Raw genomic sequence first — 19,837 nt, 5'->3', positions numbered from 1 at the left:
TGGCAAAAAGCAGCATGCGTGGGACAGCAGAGAAGCTGGGCAGTTAAGGAAAAGGAGCGTGTGCTGTGCCTTAATACTCCAGCCAGTGCCTCCCTGTGAAAAAATTATCTGCTTTGCCATTTCCCTTGTAAGCCCCATAGTGTGGTATTACCTCAGTCACTCAATAAAGCCTTCAGAGTCCAGCTAAATGCATGTATACATTATCTGCTCAGCTTACTGTGCACGCTATGGTTAAAGCTCATGCTCTCCATACTCACCTTTTCGCATTTTTTCTGCTTGCTCTTTCCACTGTTTCACTTCATTTTCATTGACTAACCTAAAAGGGAAAGGTATACAGCACATGAGACAATTCTACTGTAGTAAACAAGAAACCATTATCAGCAAGAAAAATGACTGGGGAAGCCTGGGCAGTGGGATTTAAGGCTCTTAAAACTCACACAACAACTCTGTTCTCCGCTACCCCCCCACCCCCCTGGCAGGGTTTTGCAGTCTGGGATGCAGTGCTGTCTCCAGGGATGCTGGCTTGTCCGACTGAGGAGCAGAAACATCATGGAGTGACAGCAAGTGATGAATAAGGAGCAATGACAGCTGCAGTCAGGGGAAATAGCTCACTGAGGACACAGGCTGAGCTTAATTCACCTGCACATCATGCTTAAGAAGTCAAAGTGATGCCAACCCAGCAGGGACAACCCCGAGCCCTGGCCTTCTTGCTGCTGGAGCGGGAGGTGGCAAAGCCACGGCAGCCTGCGTTGGTGCTGTTCAGCAGCCAGCGCTGGGAAAGGCAGATGAGCACTTACATTCGGACAACATTTTTAATATTGAAGTTTTCCAGGGGAGTGGCGTCAGGGTCCTGCCCTTTGTCACTCTGGATGACGATCTGCTGCACGATCCTGTCGAGCAGCAGCCAGTACTGCACAGTGTTGCCGCTTCTTTTATCTGGAGGGGAAGAAGGGGAGAGCAGGGAGGTCGCTGCTGCCCCGGGTAGGAGATGTGGGCTGCCAAGCCCCCATCAGCTGTGGGTTTCCTTGCCTTCCCCAGGACTCACAAGGCATTTGGAGGCAATGGTGCAGGATAGACATAAAGTGCGGGTACGCCTCGGTGTGTGTCAGCCTTTTCCTCGTCAGTTCGAACATCTGAGTCGCACTTTTGGTGTCAATGTGGACCTGCAGACATGAGTGAAGCAAGGTCAGGCCATTGGACAGGCAATGGCACAGCCTGTTTTACGTCCAAATCCCACAAGCTATATCCACCCCATGCCTGATGCACAGACAAGCCACACTGCCCTGCAAGGGGCAAATAGCACTGGTTGGCAGCCACAGGAGAAGAGGGATGAAGGAGGCTCTAGGATGGAGGTTGCAACAGAGCAAGGCAACAGAAGATAGATTTCCAACCTCCAGATTTTATCCAAAAGACCACACTTTGTCACAGGCCACATAGGTGCTTTTAAAAGGAACCGTGACATCGAGTGCCAGTGTCTGCATCAGCAACATCAGTAATGTTCATACTCACCAGCTCAAATCTTTTGGCAAATTCCAGCTCATCTTCATTTCTAAGCATTTCAAAAAAATCTAAGTGCCTGAGGAAAGAAAGGAAGAAGAAAAAGACTGTTAAAAGCAGATTCAAATGTGACAATTAATAAATAGCAGGCGGCCAGTCTGGCAGCGGCCCAGAGACTTGAAACATAAAGTGGATCTTCAGTCTCAAGCTCCCAGTCATTACAGCTCTCCAAGGAGCCTTTTGGGACGAAAAGAGGAGGAGGAGGGCTGGCAGCATCTCCCAGGCCCCCAGTGGCATATCCTTCCCAGCTCAACCCTACATTAGAATGCAGCAAACCCACAGTAGAGTTTTCTCCTCCTTCTCTGGTGACAGCAAAGGATTTCCTCAAGAGGGGTAAGTCTAGACCCACTTGCTTTCCCCAAAGGCCATGTCCAGAAACCAGAAAGCAACGGCACAAGGAAAGGGCAAAAACAACCACTGTGCCGGGAGCCACTACTCACCGGTCAAGGGTTGAATTTTCGTGCTCTCTTAGTTTATCAATGACTGGCTGGATCCCGAGCATGAGGAATTCATATCTCAGATGGAGTCTGAAATCAAGGCTTTCCTGCAAGGGACAATTGTGGGATCAACACAGCAAGGTGCATATTCTCAGAAAGCTTATAGAAACAAAGCTGCCCCAAACCCAAGCACCTCCCTCTCCAAGAGCCCTGGTGCTCACCACGCCTGCCCCCTGGCTCAGGACAGCATTGATGAAGGACATGATGGCTGTCTTGAGGCTCACTTCATCTCGATACCGCCCCGTGCTCTTGTCCAAGTCATTGATCAGCGTCTGCCCAACACACAATGTCAGTTAAACACCCAGTGACAGCCCCAGTGCTGCACAAACGGCCAGGGGACGCATGCAGAACAACTCCGCATGGTGCTCCTTCAGCCCCTGTAGCAATCTGCTGCTGATGGATCACCAGCTGCTGCCTGCTGTAATGCAGCTCATCCCGGCACCCATTTCAGCTAACATGGGCCCATCCAGATGTGCTGCATCTGGGGTAATTCCCAGAGTTTCTAAGTTGCAAACAGACACAAAAAATTATATGCAAGCAGCATTCAGATATCCAGGAGGAAGAAGGGACAAGAATGCCAAATTTCAGGAACCAAGGGGAGAGTCAAGACCCACCTACCTGAAAACGAGTCCGTTCGCTGGCATATTTCTGGTAGTGCAGCATCGCCTCCAGTACCTTTTTGTGGCCCCCGGGAACCAGGCACACAGCGCCCATGATTTCCAGCACTGCCACCTTTGTCTTAATATTCTCTGTGCTCAGACTCTGAGCAATTACATTAATACTCTCTGAATGAGCCAGGACATGAGCCCGGCCCAGGGAGTTGTTCATTAGTGCTTTTATACATCCAATGAGCGAGGTATGTATTCGAGACTCTGCCGTCTCATAGTCCATGCTTTTGAGAAAGTTCAGAATACACGATAAGCCATCCAGATCGATGAACCGGGTTACAAACCTGTCAGAAAAAGGGGAAAGAGGGTTTTTAGCTGTTAGCTTTAAAACAAAATGCTAAAGAACCCTTTATCCTCAAACAGAGCTGTTGTAGACCTTCTTGTATCATTTTTCCTGGACTTTGGACAGCAGAAAGCCTGCAGGACTCCTATGACCCAGGGACAGGGATAGGGTTGCAAAAATCGAATTAACCGGTGCCCAGTAGCATAAGCAACCAGGTATCTCTGCACAAAGCTGTTGAGAGCTAGGATATTTGGAAGAACATCAGCTAACTCGGCCCTAAGTATAAGCCCCAGGATGGAGGTGAGGAGTTTGCAGCGAAGCTGCCGCAAAACCTTCCCAGTCCCCAACCTGAGCCATAAATCCTGCTCTCTTAGGACCAGCTTAGGACTGTAAGAAACTCCCAAGCCCTGGAATCGCCTCCTCATCAGCCAGAGATACTCCAATGTCAGCTGAGCCCATGACCATGATGCCTGTTAAAGACTTTCTGCCTACTGCTACCTCTCCTGCCTCACCATCCATATCCTTCTCCTCCCTTAGGGACATCTCACCAATTTTAAGGGATTTCTGATTTTTATGATGACTTTTAACACAACTAAATAGAAAGCAGACAGCAAACTCATGGTAGTGCCCTAGGCAGATTCACTAGAGCAGGCATAACACTACATGCCACTCAGGCATTTTAGAACCTCCCTGCCTGATGCCATCCAGGCTGTGTGTATTCTGGTTTAGCAAAAGACATGGGTTCAGAAAGGAAATGAGCCAAGAACATCCCAGCACTGGGATGATTTTAATTCGAAACAAGCCATGCTGATGTGCAGCAATAAAAGGGGTAATTGCAGGCTCAGGGGAAACTGATTTCTCTGCTTCAAAGCCTGCTCTTCTTTCAGCCAAAGTCAATAGGAAATTTGATGCTCACTTCCTTGGGAGCAAAAGCAGGTCTAACAGGTAAAATTTTCTAGAGAGCCTGCTGCATCCCTCTGAATTCCAGTGAGACAGACTCACAAAGGACTCTTAAGGACTTTGCAAAGTTTCATGACTGGGTACAAGCCCTGCTCCCAGGACCCTTCGGGGAGCCAGCACCCAAGAGGTCCAGGTTTCGCAGAAACTGGGTGCTCATCCTCGACCCTGGGGGTTTCTTACCAAGTACAATCACAAGAACCATTGCAAAAAAGAAATGGAAGAGGGGAACATATTTGCAAGCAATAGCAATTTGTTTCTTCCATAACCAGAACAGGTCAGGAATTTCTTAATGAAACATATTACCATCAGAAATCTTAACCTGAGGCATCTAAAAACTTTAGCAGACGTGTGCATGCAGGCTCCAGAGAAGCTGAGTTTAGGAAAAACTACAGACATTCAGGAAGGAGTCCCACACTTCTTTTATCCTCCCCATCAAAATCTCCTAGCAACATTTTTTTTTCTTCTGCAGTTCATAAAAGCCTGAATCAGATTCATGTGATCTTATTGCTTTAAAAAGTGCAAGAGAAGTTGAAGCTGAAACAATGGGCCTGGTTGACCAACATTTTTATTTTGTTTTAAATTCAATTTGGAAGGATTTTTTACGTTCTGTTCCAATGGAAAAAAAAGCAAATTTGCCTGAGCAGATGTGAAGGTCCTGGTGGCTCTTAGCCATTAAAAGGACAGAGCAAAAGGAACAAAATGACAAGAATTGAACGGAAAAAAGCAAATGGCATTTCAGGATCCTTGCCTTCCTCATCCTCTGCAGCCCCCATTTATATTTCTATTTAACCCCCTACTCTGCCAGAGAACCCAAATCCAAAGCCATGACCGCAGCCATAAAGCCAGGAAATGGAAGGGAATTGCCTCATTGGTTTTGTCCGTAGTGCAGTCTTCAAACTTTCAATGGTTTTATTTCTCTCCTCCTCATCTTCTTTTTCCAAGGCGATCAGTGATTTTCTCTGCAAAAGGAGAAAGGCAGATGTGAGGGAGAAGGTTTCCCTGTGAAACATGTGCCTGAGGAGTGGGAGCACTTGCCACCCACTGTGCCAAGCTATAGGAATGGAGCTGGGACTCTAAACTGATTCTGGAAGTCTGAAAGACCAGATCCTTATGGCAATCACAGGACTCAGGGAAAAGGAGCAGTGAGGAAAAAACCTCCGTGGTTTGCAAGGAGACAATCTGGACAGTGAGATGGATCTGTTGCTTTAGCCTGCAGATGCTGCCTGCAAGCATCCACACAACTCACTAGCACATCTATTTTGAGAGCATGGAGGCTATGAGGATGCAGGAGGGGCTAAGCCCATACTACTTGGGGTTCACAGAGGAAAGGTGCTGAACAGGGACAGGGGAGAAGGAGGGACCCTCTAGCTTCCCCTGGTACTCATTGCATGCCAATAGGTACCCATGTGCCCCTGCAGAGGAGATGGTAGGATCAGTGGATGACCTGCAGCATAGAGAGGACAGGATGCTGCATGCATGCTCAGTGTCACGCAGCTGGTCCTGTCACTCCCAGGTCTCCCAGTGTAAACCACCAATGTGCACCTGGGCTGGGGACAGTGGCTGTGTGTATCTCCCACACAAGATTTCGCTATCCAGCCAGTGCTCAGGATGGGATCCTGACTCCTGCAGCTGCACCTGCATAACATGGCTACCAGCAGCCCTGGACATGCATGGGGGTATAGCGTACTCACGCCAACTCATGCAACCAAGGCTGCAGCTAAAGCAACGCCTTAGATGGCTCCTGCACCATGCAACAGCGCACATCTCAGAGGTGTCAGGCTGAGCCCTGCCAGCATAGGCTGAGGCTAAGCCAAAGGAGAGAGAAATGGTCCCAGCAGATATACAGAGCGGCACTGACCCCAGCATTTAACCCAGCTCCTCTTTGGCAGTGTGTCAGGGAGATCAAAGCCACCCTCCAGGCATCTGGCTAGCTTTGATCACAAGCTCTCCTCAGGCTCAGGGCTTTGCCTGGCTGCCAGCCTGTGGCCAGCCCTGGGTATCCCTACCTTCCCCGTGAGGAGCAGCATGCTCCATCCTGCCTTGCAGCCCACTGCTCACCCCTCAGTCCCCACTCCCCCAACTAGCCCTACCTTCTCTGTTGCCCCACGCCTATTACAACATGACAAAGAGGGGAAAAAGGAAAAAGAAAAATTATGCTTTTCTTTTTTGTTTTCCATGCTGCTCCCAACCCTAGCGCAGTGGCCACAAACCTCAACTCCTTCAGCCTCTGAAAGCAGAAGATGGAGGGACTCTGAACTGTGCAGCCTTGCAGGAAATAAACTATTTCCTACAGAAGAGAGTGCTATTTGTGTCTCACCTGGCACAATGTCAACAAGAAAATAATTCATAAATTACATCTAACCACACTGGCAGGTTGAGGGGGGAGACACTTGGAACCACAGCAGCTCCACTGGCCTTTGTGAGATGGACAACCTGCAGCACTGTGTTCTGCCACTGCTGTCCAGAGCAGATGGGTGTCTCAGGTACAAGATGGTAGCACTATGTAATTAAAGGGGGTCTTTACAGCCTGGTAGCTTGATACTGACAACCACTGTCTGCCATCCATCTCACAGCCTCCTAGACGGGGGTGAGATAAAATGCCCTGTGTGCTGTACAGAATACCTCTATTTTGCAGCTGCATCTGTTGGTCTAACAGATGATATTGCTGCTACAAATAATACTTGTCACCCTCTTGGGCACAATGCTGGCCATGCCACAGATGCCACCGCTAAGCTGCTGCCCCATATGGGGTTCACAAGCACCAAAGCATTGGGGAATTACTTACAGCAGCCATTGAATTCAGCTGATCGATATAAAATTCCGGCCAGCTAGTGGCTCCTTTATTTTCTTCCTGGTCCTGGAGGAGGGGGGAAAAGTGAAACAAAGACAGCAGATCAGTAGAAGTAGCATTAACATCCCCTGCCCTTCATGACCAACCACGTCAGCAGCGCCCTTGAGTTCTTGCATTACTTTATATAAGCATGCCTTTCTACATTCTTAGCTCACAAATGGGAACATTGCCTGATTTACTGAACTAGCATACTTTATATACAATCTCCTTTACACCATCTGTCTGTGACCAAACTCTGCCCTAGCGATACTGCATCAGTCTTGCAGTTGTCGGTTTTGGAGAAATCACACCGTAATTTTACTTTCACATTTCTCTCGTACCAACTCTACAGTATCCTTGAAGTTCTGGCTGCACAGCCTCAATGAATGTGCTTTGTGATAAAGAATAGTCTCTTACAATTAATGAAGAGTGCATGCAACTCGAACTAGGCTCTTGGAGCAGGACCATGAGTGACTCCAGGCACAACAGACAACTCTTCCGGGGGCTTCATTAGTTGTTAGGAGGGAACATGTACCTGGAAATGTCTCTTGTTAAAGGATGTCAGCCCTGGGCCCATGAGCTATGGAACTGAATGATGCAGTCTCATTTGGTTATCCTGGTCTACAACGCCCCGCATTTGGTGGGACCCACAAGGAGTTTTCAGGTTCTGGTGTATTCTTGCGGGACATGACTGAAGGACTTCTAAGTCTGGCTTAGATAAGCAACACTGCATGTTCTCAGGGACTGCTTGGAGCAAGTAGGCAGATTTTGAGGGAATACTTCAAAATCAACCCTTTCCCCCCCACTGTATTTTCCTAAAAACTTGTATCAAAAGAAGAAAAAGTCACAGCAGAAATGCCACACAGGTTTGGGCTGGAGTCAATTGATACTACACAAATCCTGGACATCTTCCCTTGGTAGATGGGAACACCTTCACAGCCTGACTTGCTGCACAGTTTTGCCCCCTCCCTAACTTTAAAAGATGTTTGCAAAGGTCATCCTACACTTCAATTGCCTGCGATGGTGGGAGCTGGACACCCTACTTTTCCGCCCACACATCTGTGCACGCAGACAGCTACCAATCCTCCGGCTAATTTCCACAAGCCCAAGAAGCGAATCCCAAATATTTACTGTGGTTCAAGAGCATATGTGGGAAATGTTTGCGCATCCGAACTTCCCAAGCTGCAGTTTGCCAAGATGAGAACACACCGAGTCAATAATAGGTAATCTGGACAGGGCTCAGGTCCCCCACAGACAGTGCAGCCTGTCCCCACAGACCTGACCCTTCGCTGTGCCTGGTTCTGGGACAGGGACGAAAGAAGTCTGAGAGCAACAAGGGACCTGACAACCCCTGCCCCCTTCTTTAATACTGTGGGTTGTTCTCCCTTCTCCTGCTAAGAACTGAGGTTCTGTACAAAATACTTGATTCACCTGCCCTCCACACACACCCCTCTAAGCCTTCCTATGCTCTGCCATGACAAGGCTCTGCACAAAGCCTGAAGGCAAAGATTCTGATTTTCCCAGCTGTCCTGCCCTGCTTTAGAAGCTGGCATGCAAACAGTGCCCTGGGAGATGGCAGAGCTGGGGCACACATGTGTGCCTTGAATATGGTTCAAAAAGGGACCAGCTCCTGTCACCTCCTGGAGATGTCACTGGAGGTCCTCCCCATCACCCCAGAGTACCACCAGCATCCTCTTATAAGGAGCATTCCTTATAATGTGATTCAAGCAGTGACACCAACTGGGAAGGGTGGCAAGGTCCCCACCACAGCACAGCATCAAGAGGTGTCCAGATGCACCCAGTCAGGAGATTTGGGCAGGGAAAGAGATCCGCGCTGTGGAATGGATCTTCCAGCATGGTGTGAACACCTGTGAAGCAGAAAGGGGTCTGGACCTGCTGCTCGTTTAGGGCTGAAAAGAAGCAGTGGAGCAAAAAAATAAAGGTCTCCGGGGGGCGAAGGGGGAGGCTGAACAACAAAATTGGCTAAACTGCTCATTTATAATTAACATGCTGCATTATAAATATTTCCCTTTGCTCGGCTCCCTCGGGCTCTTGCATTTCCTCCCTGAAACCCCCAATTTACAGAGCACTCTCAATTAAGTGCAGCAGAACCTCATTAATTCAGATGAGCAGAAGGCCAGGCCCACTGGAAAGCAGCTTCCCAGGCAAAAGGGGACTGCACAATAAAGCAGGCAAAGATCAGGACAAGGGCTTCTCCCAGCTCACTGCAGGACGTTGCTCAGTGGTAATTACAGTGGCTAATGGCCTCCAGCCCACTGGTAAGTGTCCTTTAGTGCATTCCGGTGGCAGTAAAGAAACCTCCTGACAAAGGGATGAGCCTGGAGGGAAGTGACTCACAAGGATTTGCTCAGAGTCAGGAGGAGGAAGGAACCTCTCCGGGCATAATGGTTTGAAAGGGTGTATTTGTAAGATGGTTTCCCAGCACCCAGGATGGGTTTTGGGGATGTGAGTTCTGCAGCCAGCCTTCAACAAGGGATGGATGCCCAGATGCAGAGCTGAGTACTACTACCATCAGCTCTCCAGGGTGCTCCACTGCATCCTGTCCATCTGGCACTGGGGAAATGAACATCTCTCAACTCCTTCCTCTCCTCACTGTGTTTAGGTCTTTGTTGTGTTGGCTCTCAAGTGAGAGCTGATCGGAACCCTGCTGACAGCCTAGTGCCACGCTGCAGCTTACTACGAGCTGCTCTTTTAGAGGCAGGCTGATGGCTGTAATTGCACAATGCAGGGACGGGTATCCCTTCTCATCTGTAACATTTGTATGAACAACTCTTGCTGTCCTCAGGGAAGTGGCCCCAACACACCACCACAGACTGCTGTGCTGCAAAAAAGCAGGAAATGCCAAAGCCCGGCAGTCGGGGCAATCTTTGCCCTGTCCCCCTCCTCATTTGCACCCACTCTCCACAACACCCACTTCTTCCTTCCAGGGACTGGCAAAACCACACATCACATCACTGCAGCCCTGGCATCACAGTGCCCTCTCCTCGCCTCCGCTGCCCCCTCTCCCTGGGCTCCGTGCACAGGGCTGACAGAAGCTGCTGTGGCTCAGCTGTTCCACACTGTGGTGGCAGTGAGGGGTGTGTGCTGTGGTGTGAACCCGATGAAGAAGCTCCATCCCCTCTGCTGGTGCCAGGTGCCGCAGGGAAAGAAGCGGCCAGTCAAGATGCCTCATTAGCCAGCGCTTCTCCAAGTGAAGGTCACCAATCTCCCAGCTCCAGCCATTTCTTTGCTCTTCCCAGGGAGATTTCATGCTCCCCAAACCTGCTACATCTTGGCTACAAGCCTGATGCTTCCATAGCCTGTGGAGTGTGGCTTCCACACCTTGGGGTATCAGCAGCTCCCACAGCCAGAATGCCCTTACTCTTCCTGCTAGGAAGTGTCCTTGGGACACTGGGCAGCAGAACAGAAGAGGTGGTGGCTCAGCCAGTGGTGGCTTGAAAGCAGTTTGCAGGCCAGCCTTGGCTCCATTTGGGCACTTTGTTATTTACACCTGGAAGGTGCATCTCCATGAGCTCCTGCCATTTTGACCTGCAAGAACGCAACTATGGGGAGCACCTTCCTGCTCACAGTGTGTCCCCAAGGCAGTGAGGAGAAAGACACCTATGAAGCTCCTTAATGCTTACTTACGGCTCCTTTAGCTCCAAATCAAGCTTCTAGCGACACCTTTTAGATGCCCAGCCTGCAGGTGACATCTCCATCTGATCCAGCAGCCTCCTTCCCACACTCATGGCCCATTGGGGTGGTGATGGATCTGGAGCTGTTCCAACTGAGCCCTGGAGGGCAGCTGGCCAGCTTCCCTCCCCACCTGATGTCCAACACACCAGGTTAGATCCTTCAAGGTGAGACCAAGTCAGAAGGGAATTTTGCAGTGTTCCCCTGTCCCTTGCTGCTCCGTAACAGCAGAGCAAGTGAAAACTGGTGGCAGTTGGTAGCCCAGCATGTTTCGGCAAGCCTTCCCTGCCTGCTGCCACTGATCCACCTGGATGCTGTTTGCAAGGTAGAAAAAGAAACAGACAGTGGTGCAGATGAGCTTTAAATCCAACTGGTCTGCAGCCTGCACGGAAAGTTTAAATCCAACCCATCTCTACCAACACAGCCAACACTTTGTCGGTTGTGTCTCAGTGGAGGTTTTGGCCCAAAGCAGTCCTTGGTTCTTTCTTGTCCATCCAGCTGCTCGGCTCATCCAGGTTTCCTTGAAACAAAACCTCAGTGACGCAACTAAAGCTGCTTCTCCATGGAGCAATGCTGCAAAGGGCTGTAACTTCATCAGATTCTCTCCAAGTTCGGATCTCAGGGTCCAAACTGTCCCATCCCAGACCACTCCAGTTTTCCGTATGCTAACACTTCCTATATCCTCCACAAATACACACATGCCCTCTTACACTTTTCCCAGTGTTTAAAAATTATGCTCCCAATAAGCATATGTAGCATGACCAGATGCCTTTCATAGTCAGCTGGTTCATTGTTCGAAAGGCTTCACTTTAAAATCCAAAAAGATTGCTAACAGATGCAATTTTTGGCTGGAGAGGGAGAAAAACCTTGCTTAAACAAAAATGTGTTGTGATTGGAACTAAAAAGGTAATTACCTTTAAAGACACAAACTATAAATATTTCCTATTGAAAAATAACCCCAGCCATGCAAAGAGCCTGTTTCTCTTGGTCAGCCTGAGCAAATGACACCTGAGATGATATTTCAACCTGCTGCTGCAGTAACAGGAGGTATATCTGGATTCCCAGGGGCTATGAAACACTTCTCATCCATCCCAGGTGACCCAGGAGCATGGCAAAATGCCAAGATATTTTTTCCTCCTCCCCTTGCATGCCATCTTTGTTGGCTTTTGCTCTTAGTTCTGTTACTGCAGGAAAAAGAAATAAAATTAAAAGGTATGGTTTTTAAATGAAGGAAATAGCAACACAAGTCACATGAATGAGCTTCAGGACTGAGCAGGACAAGTGGAAGAGCAATGTGGAAAGAGAAGGTCTCTGGAAGGAGTGGGTGAAAAGTCACAGTTGGAAGAGAAAGAGGATGGCTGGCTGGGAATTAAAGTACTATTGGAGAGCCATCATTCGTTTCCCTACTTATCACATTATTCCTCATTCTCTGCAAAAGCACCACAACCACTGAGTTCTCTTAATGCAAAGGGATCCTGGTTTTCTATCTGATGTGTGGCAAATTTTAGATGCAAGTTTTGCTTGCGGGGGACAGCTTAACACTGCTGAGAGGTGCGCAGCCAGCATCAGCAATGCCAGCAGGTTTTCAACGCAAACTTAATGAGTACAGCATCACTTCACATCCCCGCAGGTAATTTTTTCCCTACCCTAGCTTTACAGATGCTCAGAAAGCTTGGACAAAGCAAAAGGGAGGGGGAGAGAGCCAGACTCTGCATTTGCATGAGTTGGTTTTCGCTACCAAACCCTTCCACGCAGTTATTTATGCTGAGCCTCTACCTGAACACCCCTCTATCCACTCAGATTTTGAGGCTCATAAAAATCACCCATCAAGCTGCTTTAATAGCTTGATGTTATGTATGGCTGGCAGTAACCAAACCTCCTGCTACAGACTAAATGCAAAGTGTTATTAACTCCCTTTGGAGCATGGCTTCCTGACAAAGGCCATCCTGAATCATCCTCTTCCACTGAAGCAAACCCACAGCCAAAACAACAGTAAAGCTGGAAACCCTCCTGCTTCCTCCCTGCGCTTCTGAACAATATCCTCTCCTGGAGAGCGGGACCAGCAGGGAGTGAAATATTTCAAGATGAGGTATGAAAAGAGTCATGGTCCAGAAATACCACTTCTAAAAACAGATTTAATCCCACCATTAATGCATCCCCACCTTTCCATTTCCCTGCTTTATTACAGCTGTAGATGGGGCTCACAACTTCAAAGAAGGTCTCTAATAATCTTTAAATCTCACTCCTGACCCACACACTGCACGGCTGCTAGACTGACTTCAGTTCCCATTCAGGTTGCTGCCAACCAGCTTGCCAGCTCCCATCATGAGATGCTTTTGATCTCTCTGCCCTACCCCAAGCATCACAGGCTGATGTAGGTGGGGTACGACCATGAAGAGTTCATCTAGTGAAACCTCCTGCTCCAACCAGGGGCAGAGCTAAGGTCAGACCCAGTGTCTCCATGCATGAAGAATCAGGGAGGAAAAAACCTTCACACTACCAAGCTGATATTGTGGGCTGGATAAAAACAGCTGCTTGCAGGGCAGCGAAACCAGGATATGGGACTGCAGGCCAGGGGGAAATACTCCAGAGAAGGAAACATACATGGGGAATAGCCAGTTTTCCCTTATATCCTCTCGATGAGCACTGCCAAGGCCAGCTGCTGCCAGGTCCCTTTCCAGGACAACCCACCACAACAAAGTGTCTCATTTTGGTCACCTTTTACCACATCTTGCCCATCATGGGAATATATAAAACATGCCACAACTGGCATGTGCTCTGAGGAGCAGAATATGGTGGATGACACCGAAGGCAAAGCAGAAGCATCAAACATGGCACACGACAGCGGGGAATGTGCTCAAAGGACAGATGCTTTCTGTGCTGCACACACCTTTGCCATCAATGGATGCAGGAGAATACCCTGGCTGCATGGGCTATGGCCATAGCATAAGATATTTTGGAGCCCAGCAAAGCTGTTTCTTGAGGAACCAGGAGAAGGCTGGGCAGTGTTTCTGTCCGGCCTCATGCTGCTCTTTTGAGGCACGGGTCATTGCTACTGGTCTCAGCCATTGCGGGTGGAGCACAGCAACCAGCAGGAAAACAGGGAAAATGCTAAAAATTAGGAATACCACAAACTGGGGACTTTGAGACTCTGACTGAAGTCACCTCATTCTTTACAGTCTTTTTCCAACAGAATCCAAAACTGGCAGCAGAGGGAAGAGGAAAGAAACTGCTCAGGGGACAGTTTTGGATGCTTGGTAAGTCAGGCAGCTGCCTGCGATGGGTGACCTTTGCCAGCCCCTTGGGACTCCCCAGGTGACACTGGGTGTTACCATCACCTCAAACAATATGCTACTAAACACAGGCAGGCCAAAGGGTTTGGGTACATCCTGGGCCTTTCAAATCACCACAGAGACTGCAGCCAAGGCAGGGAGCTAGGACCAAGGTCCCGTCTCCAGCTTTACTACCCCGGCCAAAACCCAGCCACTGTTCACAGCTGGAGAAGCCAAGCCCCTCTCCCTGATGCCACAATACCATGTAAGTGATTTGTCCTCATAAAAACATAGGTACATGGGAGGATACCACAGGCTGCTGGGGTAGCCTCATCACACAGAAGCAGGACTGCCTAGAGCCTGCCATACCTAGAGACATGACCTCCAGCCCATGTGAGTCCTGGTTTCTTCCACTGCAGGAGCCTCTTTTGATATAGTCTCGCTCATTTTTAATTAAAAAGCAGGAGAAAAGCATTAGTCTCCACCAGTACATCTCCTTCAAAGCAGGCAGCGGCATGTACGCTCTGCAGCTTACAGAAATAGCATCACAAATAGGGAAGGAGAGGAACGAGGAGCCAGGACCAAGCCTTGGATGGGCGCCTGCTTCAGGGACCTCTGAGGATGCCACAGGGCGCTTCTGTGGCTCCCTCTGCGAGCACAACTTTTGCAGCACAGCTTTTAAAAAAACACAAGGGCCAGGAGGTGCTGGAACAGGAAAGAGGCACCATCAGCCCCATCTAAACCCTTCCTCAGGAGATTAGATAGCATGTAATCTCCACTCAAAATAATAATTGCGTGGCTTTGCCTGATTTAAGTCTCTGTTGTCTCCCCTTATCCAGATGCACCAGAGCACAGCTCTGCTTATCTGACAGGCAGTGACGAGCAAGCATCCCCTGTCCGTTTTCTTGTTGATTCAGACCAGTGCCTGTAATTTGTTAACATCTCTCCTCCCCTCTGATTTAAATCTCGGGCATGGCAGGCCTCTGTCTAACAATAATATAGGGATTTCAGGGGTATTTATGAGAGGCTTAAAACTTAATCCTACATGAGCAAGGTAAGCCTGCTCTTGGCCCAAAACATGGCTGGAAAATCTGGTGCCATCACTACAGCAGGAGAAAAGAGGCATTAATGGCAGTGAGTGCTCTTTGAGCAGGGCCTGGCGACTGCCAGCACTGCTGAGCCAACTCCTGCAGCCAGGTTAGGGGACACTGGTGAATTTGCGAACTGAATCACAGACTGCTTTGGGTTGAAAACAACCTTTAAAGGTCACTTCGTCCAGTCCCCCTGCAATGAGCAGGAACGTCTTACAATTATCCCAAACAAACTGAGGAAGAAAGGTTGTGAGGCAGTCTGCTCCATCCCAGATGGACCATGAGAGCTGGCAACAGCATCGCTGCATGCCGCAACTGTGAACCTATCCAGAGGCACCACAGACTTTGGCCACCCAGGCATTGATTTACCGGCAGAAATACAAACAAACCTGAGTTCTTGAACTTTATCTAAAGCATGATGCAACCAAGCTCAAACATCAACATATCTCTGCACTGGGAAGATGTCTGTGCATGGTTTCAGCTTGAGAAACATAGCCATGGGGCAACATTGCAGAGCGGACACATCGTGCTGGGAGCTGGGCCCACAGATCAGCAACTCGCATCAACCCATTTCTTATCAGTGGTATCTCAGTTACACCCATGAGCCTAGAGCCCTTCATTGCCCCAAGGGTGACACATCTTACCCTAAAAGCAAGCACCACCTGGTCAAATCACCCGCGGTGGCACGGCTTCCCCAGTGCGCTTTACACTTGTGCATTGCTCCAGGAAGAGCTGGTGGGAGGACAAAAACCATGCCCAAGCCTGTTTCATGGCAGCAAACTGGAAACCCAGCGGAGGGGAAGGCTTTCAGGCAGACTATAATCAGTTCCCCAGACATCAGCAGAGAACATCTCCTCCCCACCCTGAATGGGAGGGAGAGGGCTCAACCCCCAACCACAGAGCAGATGGGTCTCTTACTTTCTTCTTGCTGCAGTAGATCTGCCACTTCTTTTCTGCTGGCAGCGCGAACATGGCCTCTCTATGCTTGTCCGTGAGGTCAAGTTCATCCTGGAGAAGGGAAAAAAACCCACAAAACATGCAACGTGAGTACACAAATGGGTGACAGCACAGACACAACCCCCCAGTAAGCAGTGTGAATCAATGTGGTGCCACAGAACAGCAGTGGTCCCACAGCATCGCCCTGTGACTATCGATTTGTCAGGGCAATGATGCTAATTCTCATCCTGCCGTTGCTGACCTCCCCCTGACTCCTGAGCTGCAGCCGGCTGCTGTGAGGATGGGGCTGCAAACCTCCCTGCCTCCTTCCTCTGGGACATCACCTTCACTGCTTTTAAAGGCAGCAAGTGCTTTAGAATGGACTTCCATCAAGCTGTTACAGCTGCCCACAAGATAACCTTGCACAGAGGACCAAGAGCTCCAAATGACAGACTGCACCTAAGATACGTTCAGTGAAGAACAATTCAAACAGGACCTTTCTTTTTTACCACCACAGATAACTGCTCACTGAGCATCCTGAGTGGTCCAGCCCATTTTCATTGCTGACACCCCCATATCATTGAAAACTGTGGGAGTTTTTTTGGCTTTTGGTCTGTTTTTCTAGAACTAAAAATAGAAAGCTCTTTTCCTAATATCTGTAGTTCATAAAGAGGCACACGCTCTCCATGAAAACTGGACTATATACTGCCTAGCAGAGATAAAGGTGTTTACTGGCTGGAACCTTTACTGGTTTATCTGATGTTATTTTAACGGACACATCCATTTGCAGCTTGGAGGCTCAGTTAGCAGTGTGCCCTCCGCCAGTACCATCAAAACCTCATCTCTTTCTTGTGCTAGATGTAGGTCAAAGCTTTTATCAGTGAACTAAATAAAACATTCAGTCAGGGCTGGGAGGCTCATTGCTAAAGCCAACATTGATCTTACAACCACAGCTGTCTCTTAAAATCACCACCACCAACGACAACCCTCATGCTGGAGGGGTGTTGGTTCAGCAGTGGGAGTGCTGGAGATGCTGCAGAAGGTCACAGGGGAGCCCTGCCAACTCATCCCACCCAGCCAGTGGATTTAAGTAAGAGGATCCCCATTAAAAATTACACAATTCCAGCAGCTAAAAGAAAGAAAAAAGTAAAGATACCACATGAAGACCCATTAAAGTTTCCCTGCCTGAAAAATAATGCTAACCAACTAAAGCTGGTGGCCCCTGGTGCTCCAGGGGGTACCAATCAAAGGTAAAAGCCCCATTTGCTAAAGGCTGAGCAAGATGCCTATGGGGAAAGATGGGTCCCTGCATCAGCAAGCCTGCAGGCCACGAAGAAATTCAGCTGATCTAATTAAAGCTCATATTGCACCCAGTAGCCAGGGGAGCCTTCAGCTATCTTATAACCCAAACCCAAGGGCCCTCCAGCACAACATGCAGTGATGGAGGGCTACCAGCACCCCCCAACATCTCAGAAAGGTTTATACAGCCATTTCAGGTATTGAGTTCACTTCTCAATGAAATTACTCCTCAACAGGACAGGTGGTGTGGAGCTTTTACCATTACATATGCAGGGAGGAGCTTTGCTTTTCCCTTGACATTTTCCCCACGTATCAGCTGACTCTACAAACCACAGTGCTGCACAGACCTGACATCAGTGGAGCTCTGGAAGCAGACTTGCAAGATACCCTTGCAACAGAAATAAACATGCTGCTGCGACAGAGACCTGGGAAGACGTGAAGAATAAGAAAGCCTGAGCCCAATCTGAGACAACTCTCCTGCTCCTGCACCCAGGGAGGATAACCTGGCTTAAGGACTCCTCCAGTGAACCCTGCTTTCAAACCTCCTTACAATTTGGGAGGTCAGGGATTCATATCCAGCAACTGACCTCCTCCTTAGCCTCAGGCAAGCCTTTCCACCTTTCCGTGCCTCAAAACCAAAACGGCACTCAATGTCCCTTGCTGTTGTCTCATCAGGCTATGAGCCGGTCACACATCCAAACTCTGCTTCAGCCCCAGTTCTGCATGTCTAGAGGCAGCAAATGGGACAACATCTGACACAGGGACCCAGATGAAATGCAGCTGATTGGAAAAGTGCATCCGAGAATGTGGGAGAGGACTAGCATCTCCTGATGAGTATTTACCTCTGTGGTGAGGGTTTGAGTAAGCACAGGAAAGTGCTTCCTCTGTGACCCTGCTTCCCTGCCATGTAAATTTGGGATTCAGGCATGAAAACACCAGCCACGCACATCTGTACTTAGGTCCTTAGAAAAATATTCACTGAAACTTTCAAGATACCAATACCCTAAAAATACAACTTGTGCATGCATGGAGATTTGTTAATGGAGAAAAAAAACCCTAAACTGAGCTGAAGCTTAAGCAGGAGCAAGAAGTGAAAAAGCAGAACAATATATTAGGTGCTGGTACATGACAACACGCAAACACATCCAAAAAGCTGCAGAATTGCTTCTGAGTCTCACACAGCACGTTTCATTGTGCCCCAGTTCTTACATGTTCAGCCACTGCAGTCCTGCATCACTCAGCAACCCCTACCTAATGATATCTTACAGGATGCTTGGGAGAGGTGTTTATATAAATATTATGTGGTACCCAGTGAAATGAACATGAGCCGGCAGTGTGCGCTCGCAGCCCAGAAAGCCAACCGTACCCTGGGCTGCATCAAAAGGAGTGTGACCAGCAGGTCGAAAGAGGTGATCCTGCCCCTCTACTCTGCTCTTGTGAGACCTCACCTGGAGTATTGTGTGCAGTTCTGGTGTCCTCAACATAAAAAGGACATGGAACTGCTGGAACAAGTCCAGAGGAGGGCCACGAGGATGATCAGGGACTGGAGCACCTCCCGTATGAAGACAGGCTGAGGAAGTTGGGGCTGTTCAGCCTGGAGAAGAGAAGGCTGCGTGGGGACCTCATAGCAGCCTTCCAGTATCTGAAGGGGGCCTATAGGGATGCTGGGGAGGGACTCTTCGTTAGGGACTGTAGTGACAGGACAAGGGGTAATGGGTTAAAACTTAAACAGGGGAAGTTTAGATTGGATATAAGGAGGAAATTCTTTCCTGTTAGGGTGATGAGGCACTGGAATGGGTTGCCCAGGGAGGTTGTGAGTGCTCCATCCCTGGCGGTGTTCAAGGCCAGGTTGGATGAAGCCTTGTGTGGGACGGTTTAGAGTGAGGTGTCCCTGCCCGTGGCAGGGGGGTTGGAACTAGATGATCTTGAGGTCCTTTCCAACCCGAACTATTCTATGATTCTAAATTGTTATTCTGAGCTCTAACAGTGACTTAACCATGAGGAGTCAGGTCTTCACTGGTTTTATGCGTTTGGGGATTCCCACACCCACCTCCAGCCCTTCACTTACTGAGGGGTACCTCAGTACTCCTTGGCCCCCGGCAGAGTGCTCAGAAACTGACCTTCAAAAGGTTGAGATAGGACAGGAACATCAGACATTTCCTGGGGGGTCACAGCCCACCTTGCAAATGCAGCTCTGACAAAGCCTGTAGCAGCAAATGCACAGTGGAGTTATAACACGGCAGAGAAGCTGTGCACAACCTCAAACCTATATGTGCCTTCAATTAATAATCATGAGCTCACTAATTAAGTGATTCTAACTGGCAATAAATTTTACAGGCCATTTGCAAGCCATACACTCCTGCTATAGCATGCAACATTGGCAGCTGTTGAAGAGCGAGAAGATAACCAGTGGCTTGGTGTCAATCACCCCTGCACCCCTCCTTCCTCACTGTAGCCTCACCTTTTACAGCTCTGCCTCTTCCACCTGGATGCCTCCCATAACAGGACCTGCCAACTTCACTATTTTAAACTTTTTTTTGGAATCTGGTCAAAGGCATTAACAGCCTCATTCTGCTACCAAAAGGAAGCCCAGAGTATTTTTACTGGAAAAAGATATGCAACTCTTAAATATTTGTCCTGTACAGTTAAACTATTCACCTTTAGATCAGGAAACATGTTTTCACATCAGATCTTCATTTAAATATGATTCAAAAACAAACTCATAGGGAGATTTGATTCTCAGGGTGTATT

General features: G+C 48.8%; 1 protein-coding gene across 2 annotated transcripts in view; it reads right to left on the bottom strand.

Annotated features, from left to right (window-relative positions):
• DAAM1 (dishevelled associated activator of morphogenesis 1) overlaps positions 1-19,837 on the bottom strand; it is a 97,176-nt gene that overhangs the window by 28,939 nt on the left and 48,400 nt on the right. For both annotated transcript variants that reach the window (XM_065684417.1, XM_065684418.1), the window contains exons 4-13: positions 15,770-15,859; positions 6,751-6,822; positions 4,830-4,924; positions 2,673-3,006; positions 2,216-2,326; positions 1,998-2,101; positions 1,510-1,576; positions 1,046-1,163; positions 798-936; positions 258-316 (exon numbers count right to left, since the gene is read on the bottom strand). In XM_065684417.1, coding sequence (XP_065540489.1) covers positions 258-316; positions 798-936; positions 1,046-1,163; positions 1,510-1,576; positions 1,998-2,101; positions 2,216-2,326; positions 2,673-3,006; positions 4,830-4,924; positions 6,751-6,822; positions 15,770-15,859 — 1,189 coding nt within the window. The remainder of the gene's footprint in view (positions 1-257; positions 317-797; positions 937-1,045; positions 1,164-1,509; positions 1,577-1,997; positions 2,102-2,215; positions 2,327-2,672; positions 3,007-4,829; positions 4,925-6,750; positions 6,823-15,769; positions 15,860-19,837) is intronic.

The sequence above is a fragment of the Lathamus discolor genome, chromosome 6 (assembly GCF_037157495.1).
Source record: "Lathamus discolor isolate bLatDis1 chromosome 6, bLatDis1.hap1, whole genome shotgun sequence".
Classification (NCBI taxonomy): domain Eukaryota; kingdom Metazoa; phylum Chordata; class Aves; order Psittaciformes; family Psittacidae; genus Lathamus; species Lathamus discolor.
The sequence above is the reverse complement of the archived record's forward strand: the minus strand, read 5'-3'. Positions and strand labels throughout refer to the sequence as shown.